The sequence below is a fragment of the Panthera onca genome, chromosome D1 (assembly GCF_046562875.1).
Source record: "Panthera onca isolate mPanOnc1 chromosome D1, mPanOnc1 haplotype 2, whole genome shotgun sequence".
NCBI classification, from domain to species: Eukaryota; Metazoa; Chordata; class Mammalia; order Carnivora; family Felidae; genus Panthera; species Panthera onca.
The window spans coordinates 44,957,093-44,974,346 of record NC_138348.1 but is presented as its reverse complement, the minus strand read 5'-3'; the positions used below and the strand labels follow the sequence as shown (position 1 = coordinate 44,974,346).

General features: G+C 48.2%; 1 protein-coding gene and 2 long non-coding RNA genes across 3 annotated transcripts in view; 1 reads left to right on the top strand and 2 right to left on the bottom strand.

Annotated features, from left to right (window-relative positions):
• Positions 1-987: 987 nt before the first annotated feature.
• LOC132661483 (uncharacterized) lies at positions 988-16,269 on the bottom strand. The gene is made up of 3 exons (XR_009602248.3): positions 15,379-16,269; positions 2,176-2,284; positions 988-1,450 (listed from the first exon to the last, which is right to left on the bottom strand). It is a non-coding gene; the product is annotated as an uncharacterized LOC132661483 (long non-coding RNA).
• On the bottom strand, positions 2,403-6,690 carry LOC132661482 (uncharacterized). The gene is made up of 3 exons (XR_009602247.2): positions 5,896-6,690; positions 5,425-5,571; positions 2,403-2,662 (listed from the first exon to the last, which is right to left on the bottom strand). It is a non-coding gene; the product is annotated as an uncharacterized LOC132661482 (long non-coding RNA).
• The window catches only part of SPON1 (spondin 1), a 259,786-nt gene continuing 256,350 nt past the window's right edge, over positions 13,819-17,254 (top strand). Inside the window, exon 1 of the mRNA XM_060606071.3 lies at positions 13,819-14,297. Coding sequence (XP_060462054.1) covers positions 14,060-14,297 — 238 coding nt within the window. The 5' untranslated portion in view covers positions 13,819-14,059. The remainder of the gene's footprint in view (positions 14,298-17,254) is intronic.

The following is a 17,254-nucleotide window of genomic DNA, read 5'->3' as shown; positions in this document are numbered from 1 at the left end:
GCGGGAGGAGGGGCTGTAAAAGTAGAGGACGATAGAAATCAGAGTGGCTCTTCTCCTTGGCTTTCATCTTTGTCAGTGACAGTGCTTGTTGGACTGAAGAGGGTGAAACCTATGCTGGCATGGGAGACCCGAAGTCCAAGAAAAGTGACTGGAATGATGAGCGGCTCCACATGAGGTGAAATCTCGCGGACTAAACAAATTACCCAGTTCATCATGAAGATGAGTTGCCAACAAGATCACTGGCGTGTAGACCTTGGAACTGTGGGGAATTCAGTGGTGCTAGAAATCAGAAAATTGTCAAATATCTTCTTTATTCTATATCACAGAAGAAGATGGAGTCTTCAAATGACAGAGCAGTGATGGTCAGGATTCTAGGACAGATGTATCACTTCGGAATCATGTGTGTCTGTTAATAGTTGAAATCCCCAAAAAGTAGCTTAACCAATTTAGAGAGTTACTTTTCTCATTCTATCAACAGCCCTAAGGCAGGCATTGGTTTAGCTGCTCAAGGATGTCAGAACTCAGTTCTCAGAGATTCTCTTGACCTTCGCTTCGTTGTTACCCCATGTTACCAAAAAGGCTTCTCCATCACCAGCACAAGTTTCCGTGTGCCAGGCAGAGAAAAGAGGGAAAGACGAGAACAAGTTGACTCTAGCCCTCCTTCCCCACCCTGCTCTTTAAGGAGCTTCCCCCAGAGCTCTACCCAGCAACTTCCACCTATATCCCATTGGCCAGAATGTGCCAGATGGTCAATGATTTCTGAAACAAGTGGAGAATATAGTTGTTTTTAGCTGGGCACATTGCCCCCCTTCCCCAGCAAGACCAGGGACTTGTTAGTAGAAAAGGCAATAATTCGTGCTGGTTACATGCCTAGCAATCTTTCCAACAACAGATTTTCTGAGAAACAGGTTTAAGTATGTTGAAAGAAGAAAGAAGAAAGAAAGAAAGAAAGAAAGAAAGAAAGAGGGAAGGAAGGAAGGAAAGGAAGGAAGGAAGGAAGGAAGAATTGATAGCTAGGAACTGCCATCAATTTGCAAAGGATAGTAACAAGCAAATTAACCTACTTTTCTTCAATTAAAATGTTACAAGGCTGGTAGAAGAAGGAAATATGATACATGCAGTAAGTGCATTTATCATCAGCAAGGCATTTAACAAAGTCACTTGTAATGTCCTTACTGATAAGATGGAGAAATACAAATGATGTGACAATAGAGAAAGGTAGATTTATAACTGATTAAAAGACTCAAAAGACTGGTGATGAATAGTTAATGTCAGTTCTATAAGCAATAACTATTAGTGCCACATTGTATTATTTTAATTAATATCAGACTTAAGAACAATAACAATATAGATAACTGACAGAAGATTCAGGACTCGCCCCAGTCACATTCTATGTCCATTTCTGGGATGCATATCTTGCAGAACTTATAGATTTGAAGATGAAGAAAATCTGGAAGGACAGATTCAGAATCCAAAATTAACTAGATGGGCAGAAATGGTGGACCAAATAATATTAGCTATCATTCAGTTGAACACCTCCTACATGCCAGATACTATGCTAAATGCTTTTCATGTGTAATCTCTTGTCCTCTAAATAATCCTGCACATAGGTCTTTTTCTCATCCTCATTTTATAGATGAATAAAACAAGACTCCAAGAGTTTGAGTCATTTGCTTAATATCACATAGCTGGACATAAATGAACTAGATTTCTACCCAGGTCTATCCACCTTCAAAACCTATTCTATTTCCCCTGTGCCATTCTGCTTTTCTATGCTAGTAAATGTAAACAGTCGTGTTTTTCAGGACCAAACAGAGGATAGGGAATGAATAGGTAGGGGGAGGCAGCAAGTAAGTAAAGGATTTGGAGATTTGGATTGGCTGAAACGTCAACATGGATGTCTTCAACGTGTTTGAAATGCATGAAACAAATAAGAAGGACAAAAGGAATGATGGATGGATAGATGGATTTGTGATAAAGCAAGTGTGGTCAAATATTTGTTATGGAATCTAGATAGTGGGTACATGTTAACTATACAATTTTTCAACTTTTATGCATGTTTGAAAAATTTAACAATAAAATGAAACAATAAGTCAATGGCACTTGATAGCATGATGTGACCATGTTTAGATGGGGGAGATCTAGCCTCTCTCCTTTGGGGTAACACAGACATACCTTAAATTCTGCATTCAGTTCTTGGTGCCAGCCTTTTTCAGGGATGGTGACAAGGTGCCACATGCCCTTGAGAGAAGGCGAGGATGAGGATCCAGAAACCATGTCTAAACTGGAAAGGAGAAGAAAATAGTGCAACACGGTAATTCTCAGCAAACACTTATGGAGTTATGTATTAGTTATCTGTTGCTGTGTAACAAATTACACCAAAACTTAATTGCTTAGAATATTTATTATCTTATTTTTCTGTAGGTCAGAAATTCAGAAGTGGCTTATCTGGGTGGCTCTAGTTTGAAGTCCCTCATGAGGTTGCAGATAGAATGTCCATAGAGACTGCAGTTGCCCGAAGGTTTGACTGAGGTTGGAGAATCCATTTCTAAGACGGCTTACTCACAGGGTGGGGGTCTCAGTTCCTGTTACATGTGTCTCTCCATAGGGTTGCATGAATGTCCTCACAGCAAGGCAGATAACATCCCCCAGAGTGAGCTATCTAAGAAAGCAAGGAAGAAGTCAGAGTGCCTTTCATGACTGTGTTTCTAAAGCCACACACCATAACTTCTGTATTATTCTAGTCATTAGAAGTGACTCATTAAATCTAGCTCACACTCGAGGGAAGGAGGATTAAGCTCTACCTTTTGAAGGAAGGATTCTCAAAGAATCGGGGACATATATTTTTAAAACCACAATCTGTTTCTTGGCACAGTGTTAGGCATATTCTGTAAGGATTCTAGCAAGGTAGTTTTTATTTCAACAGAAAGAATTCTTTGCCTAATAATTAGAGTCATCTAAAAGAAAGTCACCCCAATCAGAATTGCTCTCATTACTAGTTAGTATATATGATTCTTTGTTTTGCAAATATCTGCTTTGTCTGTCTTTACAGCTTCTTGAAGGCAGAAATTATATTTTATGTTTATATTATCCTCCTCCCTTCACTTGGGAAATCCAAAAAGAATCTGAACAGTTAACCGGAGATGTAATATTCGTTCTTTTACTCAACAAATATCTGTAGAGCATTTACATCATGCCATGCACTACGTGACAGTGAACAAGACAGTGAACAAGACAGTGAACAAGACAGGTGCACCTGCACTTACGAGGTTTGCGCTATCCTAAGAGAGGATACAAGCAGATCAAATAATTATAGGTTGTGATGGGTGTTATGAAGGCAATAAATAAATAGGCTACTATAAATGCAGCGGAGTTCCAGGAAGCCACTTTGGTTTTACAGAGTTCATAAAAAAAGATAAAGATTTGAGTCAGATAATCTTCTGGATTCCTCCAATATAATGATGGAGACTCCTTCCTTCCTTCCTTCATTCGGCATTTACTGAGTATCTACTCTGTGCAAACCACTAGGGATGCCAAGTAAACAGTCCCACCGTTTAAGGACCCCGGGGTCTTGTGAGAGATAACAAGGTGTATACGTAGATGGTGCTCCCAGGTGGTAAATGCTGCAAGGGTTATGCACAAGGAGCCTGGTGCACACGAGAGTGCCAACACTGCCCAGGGCATCACTGAAGGCTTCACGGAGGTGCCATTGGAGCCGTGTTTTCAAGGATAAGGAAGGGGACTGACAATCTGCATAAGAATCTTTCTAAAAGGTCAGCATCTGAGATGCCAGGACTTGTTAAGAAGTACGAAGGAACAGAGACAAAAGTGAAATGTAAGTTTAATGAGTTAATGGAGCCTGATGAATGAACGCTCTCTGAGTTCTGGCTCCTGTATCACAGCATTAAAATGCACTGGGCCGAGAACAAAAGCTCATTTCACATTTAAATCTTCTCAAGAGGAACTCCAATACCACAGGTTCATCACAGCTCTGTTGCCATCAGGACAGCATCCCAGTGATTTCCTGCCACTGGCCTTTTGTTCCAGACCGAGTGGCCCCTCACTGTCCCGCCACTTGTCCAAGCCCCCGCAGTCAGTGTTACTCAGGGTGCCTTTCTCCCACATCTCTCCAAATCCGACCCCTCCATCAGGCCCTACTGCTTCCCTGAAACCTTTGGACCACGGCAGCCTGTGGGGATTTCTCCCTCTGGGGACTCTGCACGAAACACAGAGATCGTTTGTCTTGGTCTTTAATTGGCACTGAAATGTCTCTGCATGGGCTTTCAAATATTCTGTGACCTTGGGCAAGCAAGTCACCTAACCTCCCCATGCCTCGCATTGTTCATCTGCAAAATGGAGAAATGAAACTACCCAGACTGTTGTGAGGATTAGATGAGTCTACTTCTGGGAATCGCTTAGACCACCGCTGCCGCACTCAGAGAAGCAGGCTAGGGCTGTCCGCTCTGATTATTGCAAGCCCTTTGTAGACAGGAGGCACGCCTTCCCATCCTTTGGAGACAAGATAAAGCGCCCAGTATTGTTAATTTCATCACTGTTTAAGGAATGCACAAATAAAATGTGTTTGATTCTTTCTCTTAACACCCAGACCAATAAATTTGCTTCCAGTTTTCCAAAAGAAATGAGTTTGGGGCTGAACTGTGTTCTAGAGACTTTTCTTTTTTCCAGGTCCTAGCTCTTTGGGGGTGTGTTCGAAGTAACAGTTGGATGCCGCTTATTTAAGTCACAATCCAATCCATAAATCTGACGCTTCAGCAATTATATTTTCCAGATTGAGAGAGGTGCAAAACTTGGGCCACAGTTAATTAGAAGGCAAAGAATGCCTTTTTTTGTCTGTAGCACATGGACACTTCATTATGGTAATAGGAAGAGAGAAGCGTCTTTTCCTCTGTCCTTTCTTTGTTTCTCCTATGTATTCCTTTTTGTACTAAATACACTTTCTGGCCATTTCTTTTTTTTTTTTTTTAAGTTTATTTATTTTTAAATTTTTTTTTTTTTCAACGTTTTTTATTTATTTTTGGGACAGAGAGAGACAGAGCATGAACGGGGGAGGGGCAGAGAGAGAGGGAGACACAGAATCGGAAACAGGCTCCAGGCTCCGAGCCATCAGCCCAGAGCCTGACGCGGGGCTCGAACTCACGGACCGCGAGATCGTGACCTGGCTGAAGTCGGACGCTTAACCGACTGCGCCACCCAGGCGCCCCAGTTTATTTATTTTTGAGAGAGAGAAAGAGAGATCACAAGTGGGGAAGGGGCGGAGAGGGAGGGAGGGAGGGAGAGAGAGAATCCTAAGCAGGCTCCACGCCATCAGCACGGAACCTGAGGTGGGGCTTGAACTCACAAACCATGAGATCATGACCTGAGCTGAAATCAAGAGTCAGACACTTAACTGACTGAGCCACTCACGTGCCCCTCTGGCCATTTCTGTGTTCTCCTTTGACCTCCTCTTCTTTTTACTCTGTCTCTTTCCCTCCATTTCTTCATGGCCTCAAGCTGAAAAGGATGTGGGTCCATTTTCTTCTTTTTTCCCTCTCTCAGTGCCTCCTTCCAGTTCTAGTTGGGTGTGAGCAGAGGAGCCATCAACCAACAAGCACTGGCAGCCCCCCAAGACCACAGATACGTTCCAGGTTACACAGTCTAACATCCTACTTCTTTGGCTCACTCTAGGATGCCACCATGACAACCACATATGTCACCTGGTGAGCCAGGTAGGGGACCCAGAAGATTATTCTTTTTTCCATTAGCTTTCTAGCAATGGCACATTGATCAAACTGGTCTTTTGGTTTGGAAGTCAGAGCACAAAGCAGAGAGGAAGCAACAGAGGAGAGCTAAGCTTTGAGGGTGTCTTAAAGGGAGGGTTGGGGCACAGGATCTTACCACCCTCTGGGTCTCTGTCCCCCAGCTCCTATCTGGCTTCTGAGCTGGCTGCCTCTTGCCTTGGGCAGTCCACTGTCAAGACAGACTGTTGAAAGACCCCTTAAGTGGGACATAACCACAATTGAATAGATATATAATCTCATATCATCCCCCTGTTTCCACATACGGTGGCTTCTTTTCTTGAATTCCTTCTCTCAGTTACCACCATGACATCGCCCACCCCGTGGCTCAGGTGAGAACCCTCAGAGTCATCTGACTCCTTTCTCCCCTCCTACACATCACTATGCACTATGTCCTCTTTACCCTAAACAACCCTCCCTTGTCATCCTTTCTCCAGCCTCAGCCCATGGTCCTCCTATGGACTGCTGTTAAAGCCTCTTAGCATATGCCCTTGCCCCAGACTCTCACTGACAATCTATCTGCATACAGTGCCACTGAAAAGATCACTTTATTATCCCAAGGACACATCCTGCTTTTTCACACATCTCTTCCTTTGCATTGGCTCTTCCCTCTGCCTAGAACATTTTCCTGGGCCCTCACCCCAATAAGAATTAGTCACTCCCTTCTCTGTGCTTTCATTAATAGTGTGTGCGATTCCTTGTTTTACAAATACCTGCTTTGCCTGTTTCCACAGCTTCTTGAAATCAGGAATTATCTTTTATATTTGTACTACCTTCCTCCTAGTTAATCAATAAATGTTTGTTGAATGAAAGGATTAAATTTCACAAAACTTCACCAAATATCTACTTCATGCAGACACGTTATTCTAAACACAGTGGAAAACCCGAAGACTCTATTATCAAAGAGCAAACAGTCTACTCTAAAATAGGCCCATGGAGGTGACCTTATGAGTACCTTGAGAGTTCCTGATTTTGTATCGCTGCATATTCTACTCCCTATCACCAGGTGGCAGTAGTGTGCCATGGTCATGTGGTCTAAGCTATGAAGTTCCAAAACTTCAAAAAGGTGGCTTTGCTTGGTCCTGGTTGCTGGATTAATAGCAAGAAAGCCACCCGGGAATGTGGACGGAGTCTGGGTTCCATGCGTGGCTGGACTTGCAAGGGCTTGTTCTTGAGCGCTGTCCACAGCTGCACCTCGCATGCCATCCTGCATTCAGACATGAGGCTCTCTCTCATCCATAAATCCAAAGCGGGAAGGCTGAGAGGTCTCTTGGTTGGGACCAGGTCTACACCTTAGGCCTACACCTTAGGCCTACTTCCACTGTGCAGTTCTCTTTAGTTCCTTTTACTGGTGAGTTCCCAACCAGCTGTACAATGACAGGGCTCTTACTGATGGCTTTTGTCTATTTTAATTCAGACAATGGCTATGGCAAGTAGGAGGTCTTAGGTGACCTCTGATGGAGCAGTCAGTAAAGAGATATGAGCTGATCCCAAACTGCATTGCATGTAAAAATGGGTACAAACTGAGGAAGCAGTGATACAGCAAGGGAGGGCAACTCTTTCAACAAATATGGCTCTGAAGCACATAGTTAAGAAAACAGCTGGAGAGGGAGAGAAGATCAGTGAAATGTCCATTGTCAGGGCACCTCTCGCCCACCACCGTTCCCGGGCCCAGCCCAGGATGGGGGAGATTCACCAGCGCCTACAGGCTGAGGATGTGAACGGGAAGGGAGACTGAAGCACGAGAGGCAGAGAGGTTCATGGCCAGATTAGTGCTCAGCAGAAGGCAGGAGGGAATGAGCACAAGAACACAGGTGGGGATTAGCCTCTGAAGAATCAAAGAGTGAAACCCTTCCTCCTTGGAGGCAAGAAATGAATTAGGGTTTTGCCGATTTCGTTTGATGGTAGAGGAGACAGAGATCTGAGGAAGTTATGTCTTCTCTCTGGGGGGTGAAATAAGAGACCAGGTTGCCATTTCACCCCTGCAAAGAGTGAGAGTAACCAGGGTGATTCAGCAGGCTTGTAAAGGTGGTAAGGACTAGAAGAAAGAGATAAGGGGCTGTGAAGAATGGAAGAGGAAACTGATTAGGAATCCATTTAAAAACCGTGGTTAAGAACAGAATTCATGAGTCTGTAGTAAGGCAATTGGTGGGGCAGCAGAACTCAGAAGTCTGAGATAGCTCCACAATTCTGCTTAGTTGATCTGGGCTTGGGGGTTAGTTGGAGAGGAGGCAGAGAAGTAAAAGAGATGACCCAATGAAGAGTATTGGTGAGGATGTGGTTAAAATGGTTAAGCATGATGTCCAGACTGGGTGGGAAAGGAATTGACAACAAGATGGGCTGGGAAAATCAGAAGTGAGTAAGCGATAGTATCCCTTAATGACACAGAGGGGTCACGGGGGTGAGGACATGGGAAAGCTAAAAGTGGGATGATGGAGAGCTTCTGGGAATCCAGATCTCCAAAGGGAGGTTTTTGTCGGTGATGGCTGCTGACACGGAGAGAGCCAACCTCATCAGAGTAGAAGAGGTTAGACAGATGGCTAAATATCAGTAGACATTCAGACTCTCGAGTCTCCCAAGACTACATGCGTTAGGCTGGGCAGGAAGCCCATACACCAGTGGCAGAGTTTTCTGTATCTGTAGGGGAATGACCTGGAGGCTCTAGATGATGGAGGTAGGACGACGGAGGATGAAGAGGTATAAATGGGATGCTTTGAGCTTTAGAGTAAGAGGGACTTTTGAAGGATATCTTAGAATGTTGATCTGGACGTGGCAGTGAGAAATAATAAATAGAGAAATGCTCCTGGGTGGGGCGAGGGGGGAAAGGGAGGGAGGGGGCGTGGACAGGGAAGGGCAGAACTCAATGGAGACCAAAGCACTGGAGAGACCAGGTGAACAAGAAAGCTCATACCTTGGGTGGAGCTGTGGGAGGGACCTAGTCAGCTTCAGATTTCCAAAGATAGGGTACTTACACAGGCTATGGCCAATGCCTGGAACACAGCAAGTGCTGGATAAATATCTCTTTAATTAATTGCTTTTTTTTTTTTTTTTTCTCACAGTAAGCTCTACATGCAATGTGGGGCTTGAACTTAAGACCCTGAGATCAAGAGTCACATGCCTGGGATGCCTGGGTGGCTCAGTTGGTTAAGCGTCAGACTTTTGATGTCAGCTCAGGTCATGATCTCCCGACTGTCAGCGCTGAGCTTGGAGCCTGCTTGGAACTCTCTCTCTCTTTCTCAAAATAAATAAATAAACTTAAAAAAAAAAAAGAAAGAGTCGCATACTCTACCAACAGAGTCAGCCAGACCCCCCATTTGATGTTTTCTGCTTTTAGAAGTTTTTAAAATTTTATTGCTTGTACTCCTCTTCCATAACTTAGTCTCAAAACCTACTGGCTCACTGGTAGACAGCTTTTCCTCATGAAAGATTACAAATAGATTATTCAGAGCAATTCAATTTCCATTATTGTCTATCTACTTTCTTCTTCTAGAAATCCCTTTCCATGAAAGCTTCTGAGTATAACTCTATGAGTTAGAGAAACAAAGACATGTCTGGATTCTTGTTCTAAATTAATAGAATAAGAGTAACGATAATAATTTTTGTTTGTGTAAATCACTTTGAGGTTTACAGATTATTACCTCAGTTACCCATGTATTTCTATAAACCCTGGGGTGAGGGCAAAATGGGTATTACTGTTTTCAATTTTGTACATTGAAATCAGTTTAGATGGGTCCTATGACGCCAAGAGCACTCACCTTCACACAGCCCAAATGCGGGAAAGCCGGACTAGAACTCTTGTATTTCAAGTCTGCGTTACAAGCTCTTGAGACAGTGGTTTCCTAAACTTTGATTTGAATTTGTTCAGAGTGCAGATGTAATAGGTCTGGGGTGGGATTTTGGAGCCTGCTTTTGAGGCAAACATCTAATGCCTGTGTTTCAATGGCCATACTCAGAAAAACACTAATCTAGAAACTCTTTCTTTTCCCCTTCTCTCTTAAAGGGGGGGAAAAAAAAGGCTGATCTCACCTCTTACCAATCAAAGGAATTTTTTTTTCCCTTGGATAAGTAGGGCCCCCAGCTCTTCTTTTCTGTGACTTACCCACACACACTGATAAAGTTAATTATCTGCCCTGGCTAAATGACTTTCCCTAGCAACACCTTAGCAACTAACATTAGCTCTGCCTTAGGCTATGAAACTGGAAAGAGATTTCTTGAAGTCCAGTGTATTTTACAACAGAACAAAACATCTGAACAGGAAATTAAATAGAAAGTAAACTGGATTCATTGCTAAGAGATGAGACACAGACACACGAAAGAGTTCGTGACAATCCACCAGAACACAATAGTCAAAATAAGAAACTTTCTCCTCTAAGTTCTACTGAAGTCCAGAGGAGAGAATGTGCAATCTCATTCCATGGAGGAGAGGAGAATTTAAATGGGTCACAGGAGGGGAAGGCATTCTAGGTGCTGGGAAAGCTATTGACAAAGTGTTGAGGCAGGACTGAAAGCGGGGGACACAGGGAACCCAGTTGGGCAGCACTGGGAGCTCAGTCTGGGATCTACAACCAGATTATGGAAGGCCTTGAAGGTCACTTGATGAACTTGGGCTGAGTCAGAGGGCACTGGGAGCCTGTTAAAGACTTTTATTCACAGAACATGGTGCACATCGAGAATATGGCGGTGAGCCCCAGAGACAGTCACTGCCCTGACAGAGCTTGGAATCTAGTGATGGAGTCAGACATGGAATAAATACAAAATGTATTTACAAAAAGTCAAACACAAAAATGAATATGGAATCATAAATCTTAAGACTATTAAGAGAAAAATATATCAGGTTCCAGGAGAGCATATAAAGAGGGGCATATAAATAGGAAATCAGGAAGGACTTCTCTGAGGAAGCAGTTTTGCACTGAGATCTGAGAGATGCTTAGGAGTTGGCTGGGGAAGGTGGTGAGTGGGAGAGACTCCAGAGCACTGGATGCCAGGCAGAGAGAATGGCACAGGCACAAGCTCCCAGTACTGAAAAGCCTTGGGGGCCGGAGCCCATGACCAAAGGGGTGGTAGATTCAGGAGGGCATTGGAGGTCATGCTGAAGATTCTGGTCTTTGTTCCGAGAGCCACAAAAAGCCACTGAAAAGGGATTTTAACCTTGGGATTGACATTCAAATCTGCATTTGCAAAAGGATCTTTCAGGCTTCAGTGCAGACAGCATATCGGAGGGGAATAGGAACGGACGTGGGCAGCCCAATTATGAGGTCGAGAGATGGCGACAACTCGGACTGGTGTGGTGGCAGAGGAGACGGAGAGAAGTGGCCAGATTCAAGAGGTAGTTAGAAGATGAGACTCAGTGATGGATCGGACGTGTGGGGGAGAGAACAGGGGTCTGACGTGACAGCAGAGTTGGGTTGGGGAAATCTAACTTGGGTAGTGGCATTGGAGCTTGATGATGGGCTGCTTAGAGCCTGTCAGCCCAGATGATGAGGTCAACGCCATGAAGTGGGAGGAAGCCCATTTTGGTGTCAGTGAGGGCTGTTTTGAATCTTGCTTCTTTTCCCCTTCTTAGCTGTGGCGCCTCGACAGGTGATTTTATAGGCTCCTAATTTGGGAAATGAGGCGGGAGGGGACATGGGCCTCCTACCCGACATGGTTTTCTTGTCAATGTTTAATAAAAAATTAACTCTTACATCCCTACCTGCTCCTTACCCCGTCCACTGCCATGTTGGATTTTAATATGTTGATATAGAAGAAAAGACACTCAAGAGCACTTGTTTGGGTTATTGGACATACAGTAAGATCTGTAAAGACAGAAGCCACATTTTATTCATCTCTGTATATTCATTCCTGTCCTCTGAGATAAAATCTCACAAAACACTTTTTTTAGTTTGTAGCATGTATCACAATCATAATTTGAAAAGATTCTGTAACTATGTATTTAATATTTGCTTTTCCCACTGGATGGTAAGATCCACAAAGACAGGTAATAAGTCTGTCTCGTGTCCCAGCACTGAACACATGGACGGCCTTCAACATGAATGAATGAATGAATGAATGAATGAATGAAGTTTTGTTCCCTGTGATGCCCACTGCTCAGCACAGACTTGGCCTCATATCTACACTCCACAAAAGGATGCTGGATGACTTAGACTATGCACCATGGAATCTAGCATGAGCTCTGAGCTAGTGATACGGGAGATAGTTCGCTCAGGACACAGACGTGAATCTGAGCAGCACCTCTGTAAAGGAGGGCTAGCCAGCTGGATCAGGTGTTGTTGGGGGTCAGGGAAGTCCAGGGCTGAGAAAAGAGCGTAATTGGCTTCAGCAAGGGGGCACTCTTGGGTGACTTCTGAGAGAAGGTGCCCAGTTAATAATGGCAGTGGGAGTCCCAGGACGAGGACTGAGAAGTGAGTGGGCAGGTGCGGGAGGCATGGAGACCTCCAATGCAGATGGTTCCCCTGGGCTGTTTGTTAGTGATGTCAAAGAGAAAAACCTGACCTGGAAAGCAAAGGAGATTGCTTTTTAAGTGTAGGCTGTTAAGATGTGTTGACTGCCCAGGGAGAGGAGGAGAGGTAACCAAAACTTCCAAAAGCACCTGTGGAGGGATGCTTGCACACACTGAGGGGAGGCAGCGGGCTTAAGGCATCTCCCAGGTGGGTCTGATCTTCCTTCTGCGGTACCCAGGACCAGCCCAGACCTACCCCTTGAGGAGGTGGGTGTGTATATGGAGTTGGGGGGAGGGGGGAGACTGAAGCCTAGGCCAGGTGTTTTAAAATTTTTTTAACGTTTATTCATTTTTGAGAGAGGGAGTCAGAGTGCGAGCGGGGGAGGGGCAGAGAGAGAGGGAGACACAGAATCTGAAGAAGGCTCCAGGCTCTGAGCTGTCTAGCCCAACATGGGACTTGAATCCATGAACTGTGAGATCATGACCTGAGCCGAAGTCCTACATTCAACCGACTCAGCCACCTACGCACCCCTACCAGGTGCTTTATATGGGACATTTCTTTGGACTCTAGCACCCCCTACAGGAAGGGTGTATTAGCCTGTAGGCACACACACACCCTCCAGAGGGAGAAACTCAAGGTTGGAGAGACAAAATAACTCGCCAACATCTCACATGGGTGAATGACACAACTAAGGTTTGATTCAAGTTTGTCTCCAGGGAAACACTGGGAGAGATTCCTGCACCTGGGCCTTTTCCTGGTGCCTCAGGCTCAGTTCCTCTCTAAAAATCAGTCACTGGGGACAAAAATCTAAGCCAAGAAAACACGGGCTTTTCTTTGAACCATTTGAAACTCCTTTCTAGGCCTAGATGAGGACTTTCCTGGGCCTTAGGCATTTCTGTCCTTGGGGTCTCCTTCCTTCATAAAACAACAGTCAACGTTATATTTTATGACTGTGTAGGTGTAAATAGAAATACATTGATATTATATATAACATTTTATTAGCCCTAAATGTTTTTTCCTTCTGATTTTAAAGAAAATATTTTCAGGAGTCTCCAAAAATATTACAGGCCGTAGGCGCTGTGCCTACTAGGCGCAGTTGGATGAGTCATGCTGCTCCTTTCTCATCCTCCAGTCCGACCTGTTCCAAAAGAGCAATAGAGTCAGTCGTGGCATCCAACCCCGCCTTAATTGGTCGGCTGCAGGCCTCAGTTTGCTCATCTGTAAAATGAGTGAAATTGCTGTCACGTTTGTCGTGTGCAGGGAGAGCGTAGCAGATGAGCAGATACCGTGAGCCAGACACCCAGCATATTGGTAGGCACAAAGTAGGTGCGCAACAAAAGTTAGTTTCCAGTCTTTCTCTCCTGGGAGCCCTCTACTCCGCAGGGTGCAAAGGTGTAGCTGGGGTTGGGGCAGCAGCCTTCCTGGTGGCGGGACAGATCCCGCAGTGTCCCTGTGCCTTATGATATCCTCGCCAGACCCTGGGAATCTAGCGTCGCAAAATCAACACCGCCGCGCCGCTAATCGCCAGCTCGGAAACAAAACAGCGCTGCGCTCGGGGATCTGGGCAAAATCAGCCCGCCCTCCTCCCCCTCCGCCGCCGCCCTCCCTTCCTCGCGCGGCTCTGCTCGCTCAGCTCAGCTCAGCGCGGCGCAGCTCGGCAGCCGCCAAGCCAAGACCCGCACGGTCTCCCTGTCGCCAGCGCCGGCTCCCAGCTCCCGCTCCCCGCCCGGGCTCCGCCTGGTATCGCTTCCACGGGGACCCCTTCGGGCAGGAGTCGCGTGGCGAGGGCCGGCGGCAGCGGCACGAAGTTGGACGCCCGCGAGGATGAGGCTGTCCCCGGCGCCCCTGAGGCTGAGCCGGAGTCCAGCGCTGCTGGCCCTGGCACTGCCCCTGGCCGCGGCGCTGGCCTTCTCCGACGAGACCCTGGACAAAGTGCCCAAGTCGGAGGGCTACTGCAGCCGCATCCTGCGCGCCCAGGGAACGCGGCGCGAGGGCTACACCGAGTTCAGCCTCCGCGTGGAGGGCGACCCCGACTTCTACAAGCCGGGAATCAGCTACCGTGGTAAGTGGCCCGGCGTGGAGCTAGGGGCGCGGGACCCGGCCCCCGGAAGGGCGCCGACCGCGCGGTGCCGGAGGAGGGCGCACGGTCCCGGGGCGCACGGTGCCGGCACAGCCCGGCGAGGGCCCTGTGTCCTGGCTGCCCTCAGCCCCTCTCGCCGCGAGCTCCGCGCCGCTCCCGGGCCAGCGTCCGGGGCCGTCGCGGGGGTCGTAGCCAGGCTGGGCAGCCCCATCTCCGACGCGCGGTTCCCGGGCGTGGGCTGCAGCTGAGCGACGCGCCACGCCAGCCTGGCTGGGAGGGAACCTGGCTTCTCCCCCGGCCCGCTCCGGGAGAGCAGTGAAAACCCGCCTTCCTCCAGATCCGCCGCTGGAGCGGAGGGAAGCCTGGTGTCTCCCAGTCGGATCCCAGGCAAGGTGGGGAACTGGCTTTCCCCTCTCCCATCCCTGAAGGGGAGGATACCAGCTTCTCCCAGACGGGCCCCAGGCGGGGTGGTCACTGCAGCTTCCTTGGACAAATGCCTTCAGGAAAAGGGACTTCTCCCTTGACTGGTCGTGGGGCACGGGGAGGAGGGGAGGAAGAGTCTGAAGCTCTCGTAAGGGCCCCCGGAAAGAACTCCAAATTATTCTCCGATGGTCCCAGGCGGGGGAGAAGAGTGTGGATTTTTAGGACAGGCTCCCAATGGAACGGGCCTCCGAGGAGCTGTGGGTGGGTTCGGAGAGGGAAGCGAAACCCGGTGAAGTCGGAAAGGGAAGCTCACATTCCCGAGGCCTGCTCCCTGGAGGCCGGGGACCCTTGCTCCAGCCACCCCGAGGCTCCACGCCGCGGGAATGTCGCGCCTACGCTCCTCCGCGGAGCGCTGGCTTTAGGGAGTGCGGGGAGGGAATGTCCCGGCAGGTGAGCGCCTCCTGGGCAGGAGCGCCGCGCGACCCGCGCAGACCTGAAGACCCCTGACTCCATCCCCACGGCCCACCGCCTCTCTCCGCGGCGGATCGTCTCCCCAGACATCGTTTCCCGGCGCAGAAGCTGCCGTTCTCCAGTTGGGAGACAGGACCTAGGGCAGGGAAGGAAGCCCGCCGGGTCTCACCTGGGCTCCCACTGGCGGGGAGTGGCGGGGTGCGTGTTCCCCCGCGCCTCCGTAAGTCAGCTCTGGTGCCTAGCAGGGAAGAGAGGGTCTTGGGGGGCAGCTGGTGGGCCCGCAGCCTCCGCCCTTGCATCCCCGCCTTCCGGGTTCCCAGAGGCTGCGGGAGGAAGCGGTTGGAGAACACTGGAGAAAGTTTGGGCCACTGTCAGCGGGCGCCAGGGCCACGCAGGCCACCGTAAGCAGGGGCTACCCATCTCAGAACGCTTCTCGCGGTTCCCCGGGATCGTGTCCCCGACTTTGTCCACCTGGCTCCCCAGCGCCCCCCGCACGTGGCGGCGCTCAGCGCGTGGCGAGGAGCCCCTCTGACCCCCGCGCACCGGCCCGCGGGACCCTCGGTACCGCGCGGGGAAGGAACCCCCGGCCCAGCCCGGGAGGGAGGGAGCGGGCGGGGTGGAGGGGCTGCGGGTGTGGCCACAGCCTTTCTGAGGGGCTGGGAACAGCCCGTCCTCTCCGTGGACCGGAGGAAGGCGGGCGGAACCCTCTTGGTCTCTTGAGGGAGGCCTCACCAAAACCGAGGATCCGGGTTCCCTGGGGAAACAGCCCAAGCTCCACGTGGCAGGGACGGAGGCGGCTTTAGAGTAAGATGGGCTTGGTTTTAGTAGCTGTGTGACCTTGTGCAAGTCCTTTCATTTCTCTGAGCTTATTTCCCAGCGGTGTAAGTAGCTGTTTGTCCAACCTCTGTGGTGGTTGTAGCGAATACGTGAGTTGACAAAGAGGAGTGTGCCTGAGGTCCCCAATACGTGTTAGTTTGAGTTGGATATGAGGCCCTTATTGGTTTGATAACGGAGGGATGTGCCTGCCTAGTCATTTGTTTTTGGGGTGTGTGTGTGTGTGTGTGTGTGTGTGTGTGTGTGTGTGGTGTGGTGTGTGTGTGTGTTTAAAAGTGGTGTTCTCAGAACTCTAATTCAGTCTACTAGTGAATGGTGGCTGAGTCCTCGTGACTCAATGGAATGAGTGAGTGAATGATTTCTCCATACTGGGAGCCTCACCTAAGATTGTTCTTACTGTGAGCCCAAGAAGATATTTTTAGATGATTTGGGCAAGTCTGGGGCCACACCAAGTGTCCTACCAGCCCTTTCTTCCCATACAAATCCTCCCTGATGGCCTGAGCACTGGCTGCAGGTACCCCAGCACTGGGGAGGAGGGGCACCTGGTATTCACCAGAACACAGAGGCTCCTGCTTCCAGAGTGTCCATGGCCAGTAGGTGAGAACCGAGACTAGGGGAGAGAGAGAGCTCTAGACTTTTACCCTACAGGTGGTTCCAGCCTACACATTAGACTTTCAGACTGTGACACCCCCACTCAGGCTGTTGGCCGGCAATCCCCATTTCTCCTTTCTGGTGGCTAAGAGATCATGGAAGGAAGATATTACGGAAACCGTGCTCCCGGCCTTCTGAGTAAATACCCTGAGATTAGCAAACCTGGTTCCGCCACTCAAAGTTAGGAAGAGGGCGCTGGCCTAGTTTGTGACATTTTCTGTTGGCTTATACTCTCTTAGAATAATCATGTTAAAGGTAAATCTAATGCATTCTGTTCAGGGTATTGACTTAGGGCCGTGGAAGTTAACATTCCCCTGGTGTTCCGCTTGCTTTTTTTATTTTTTTCTTGAGGCCCCCTCACAAGCCTTGGAATCAATGGCTTGTTTTCCTGCCTGGAATCTTTATCCCCACAATTCCAGTTCATCCCTGAATAGCTTCTGCTCTCTATGTCCCCCACCCCAGTATCTCCTTTAGATGTTCTACACTGGATTATAATGGTCGCTGTTAATACACACACACACACACACACACACACACACACACACACACACACGGGCTTT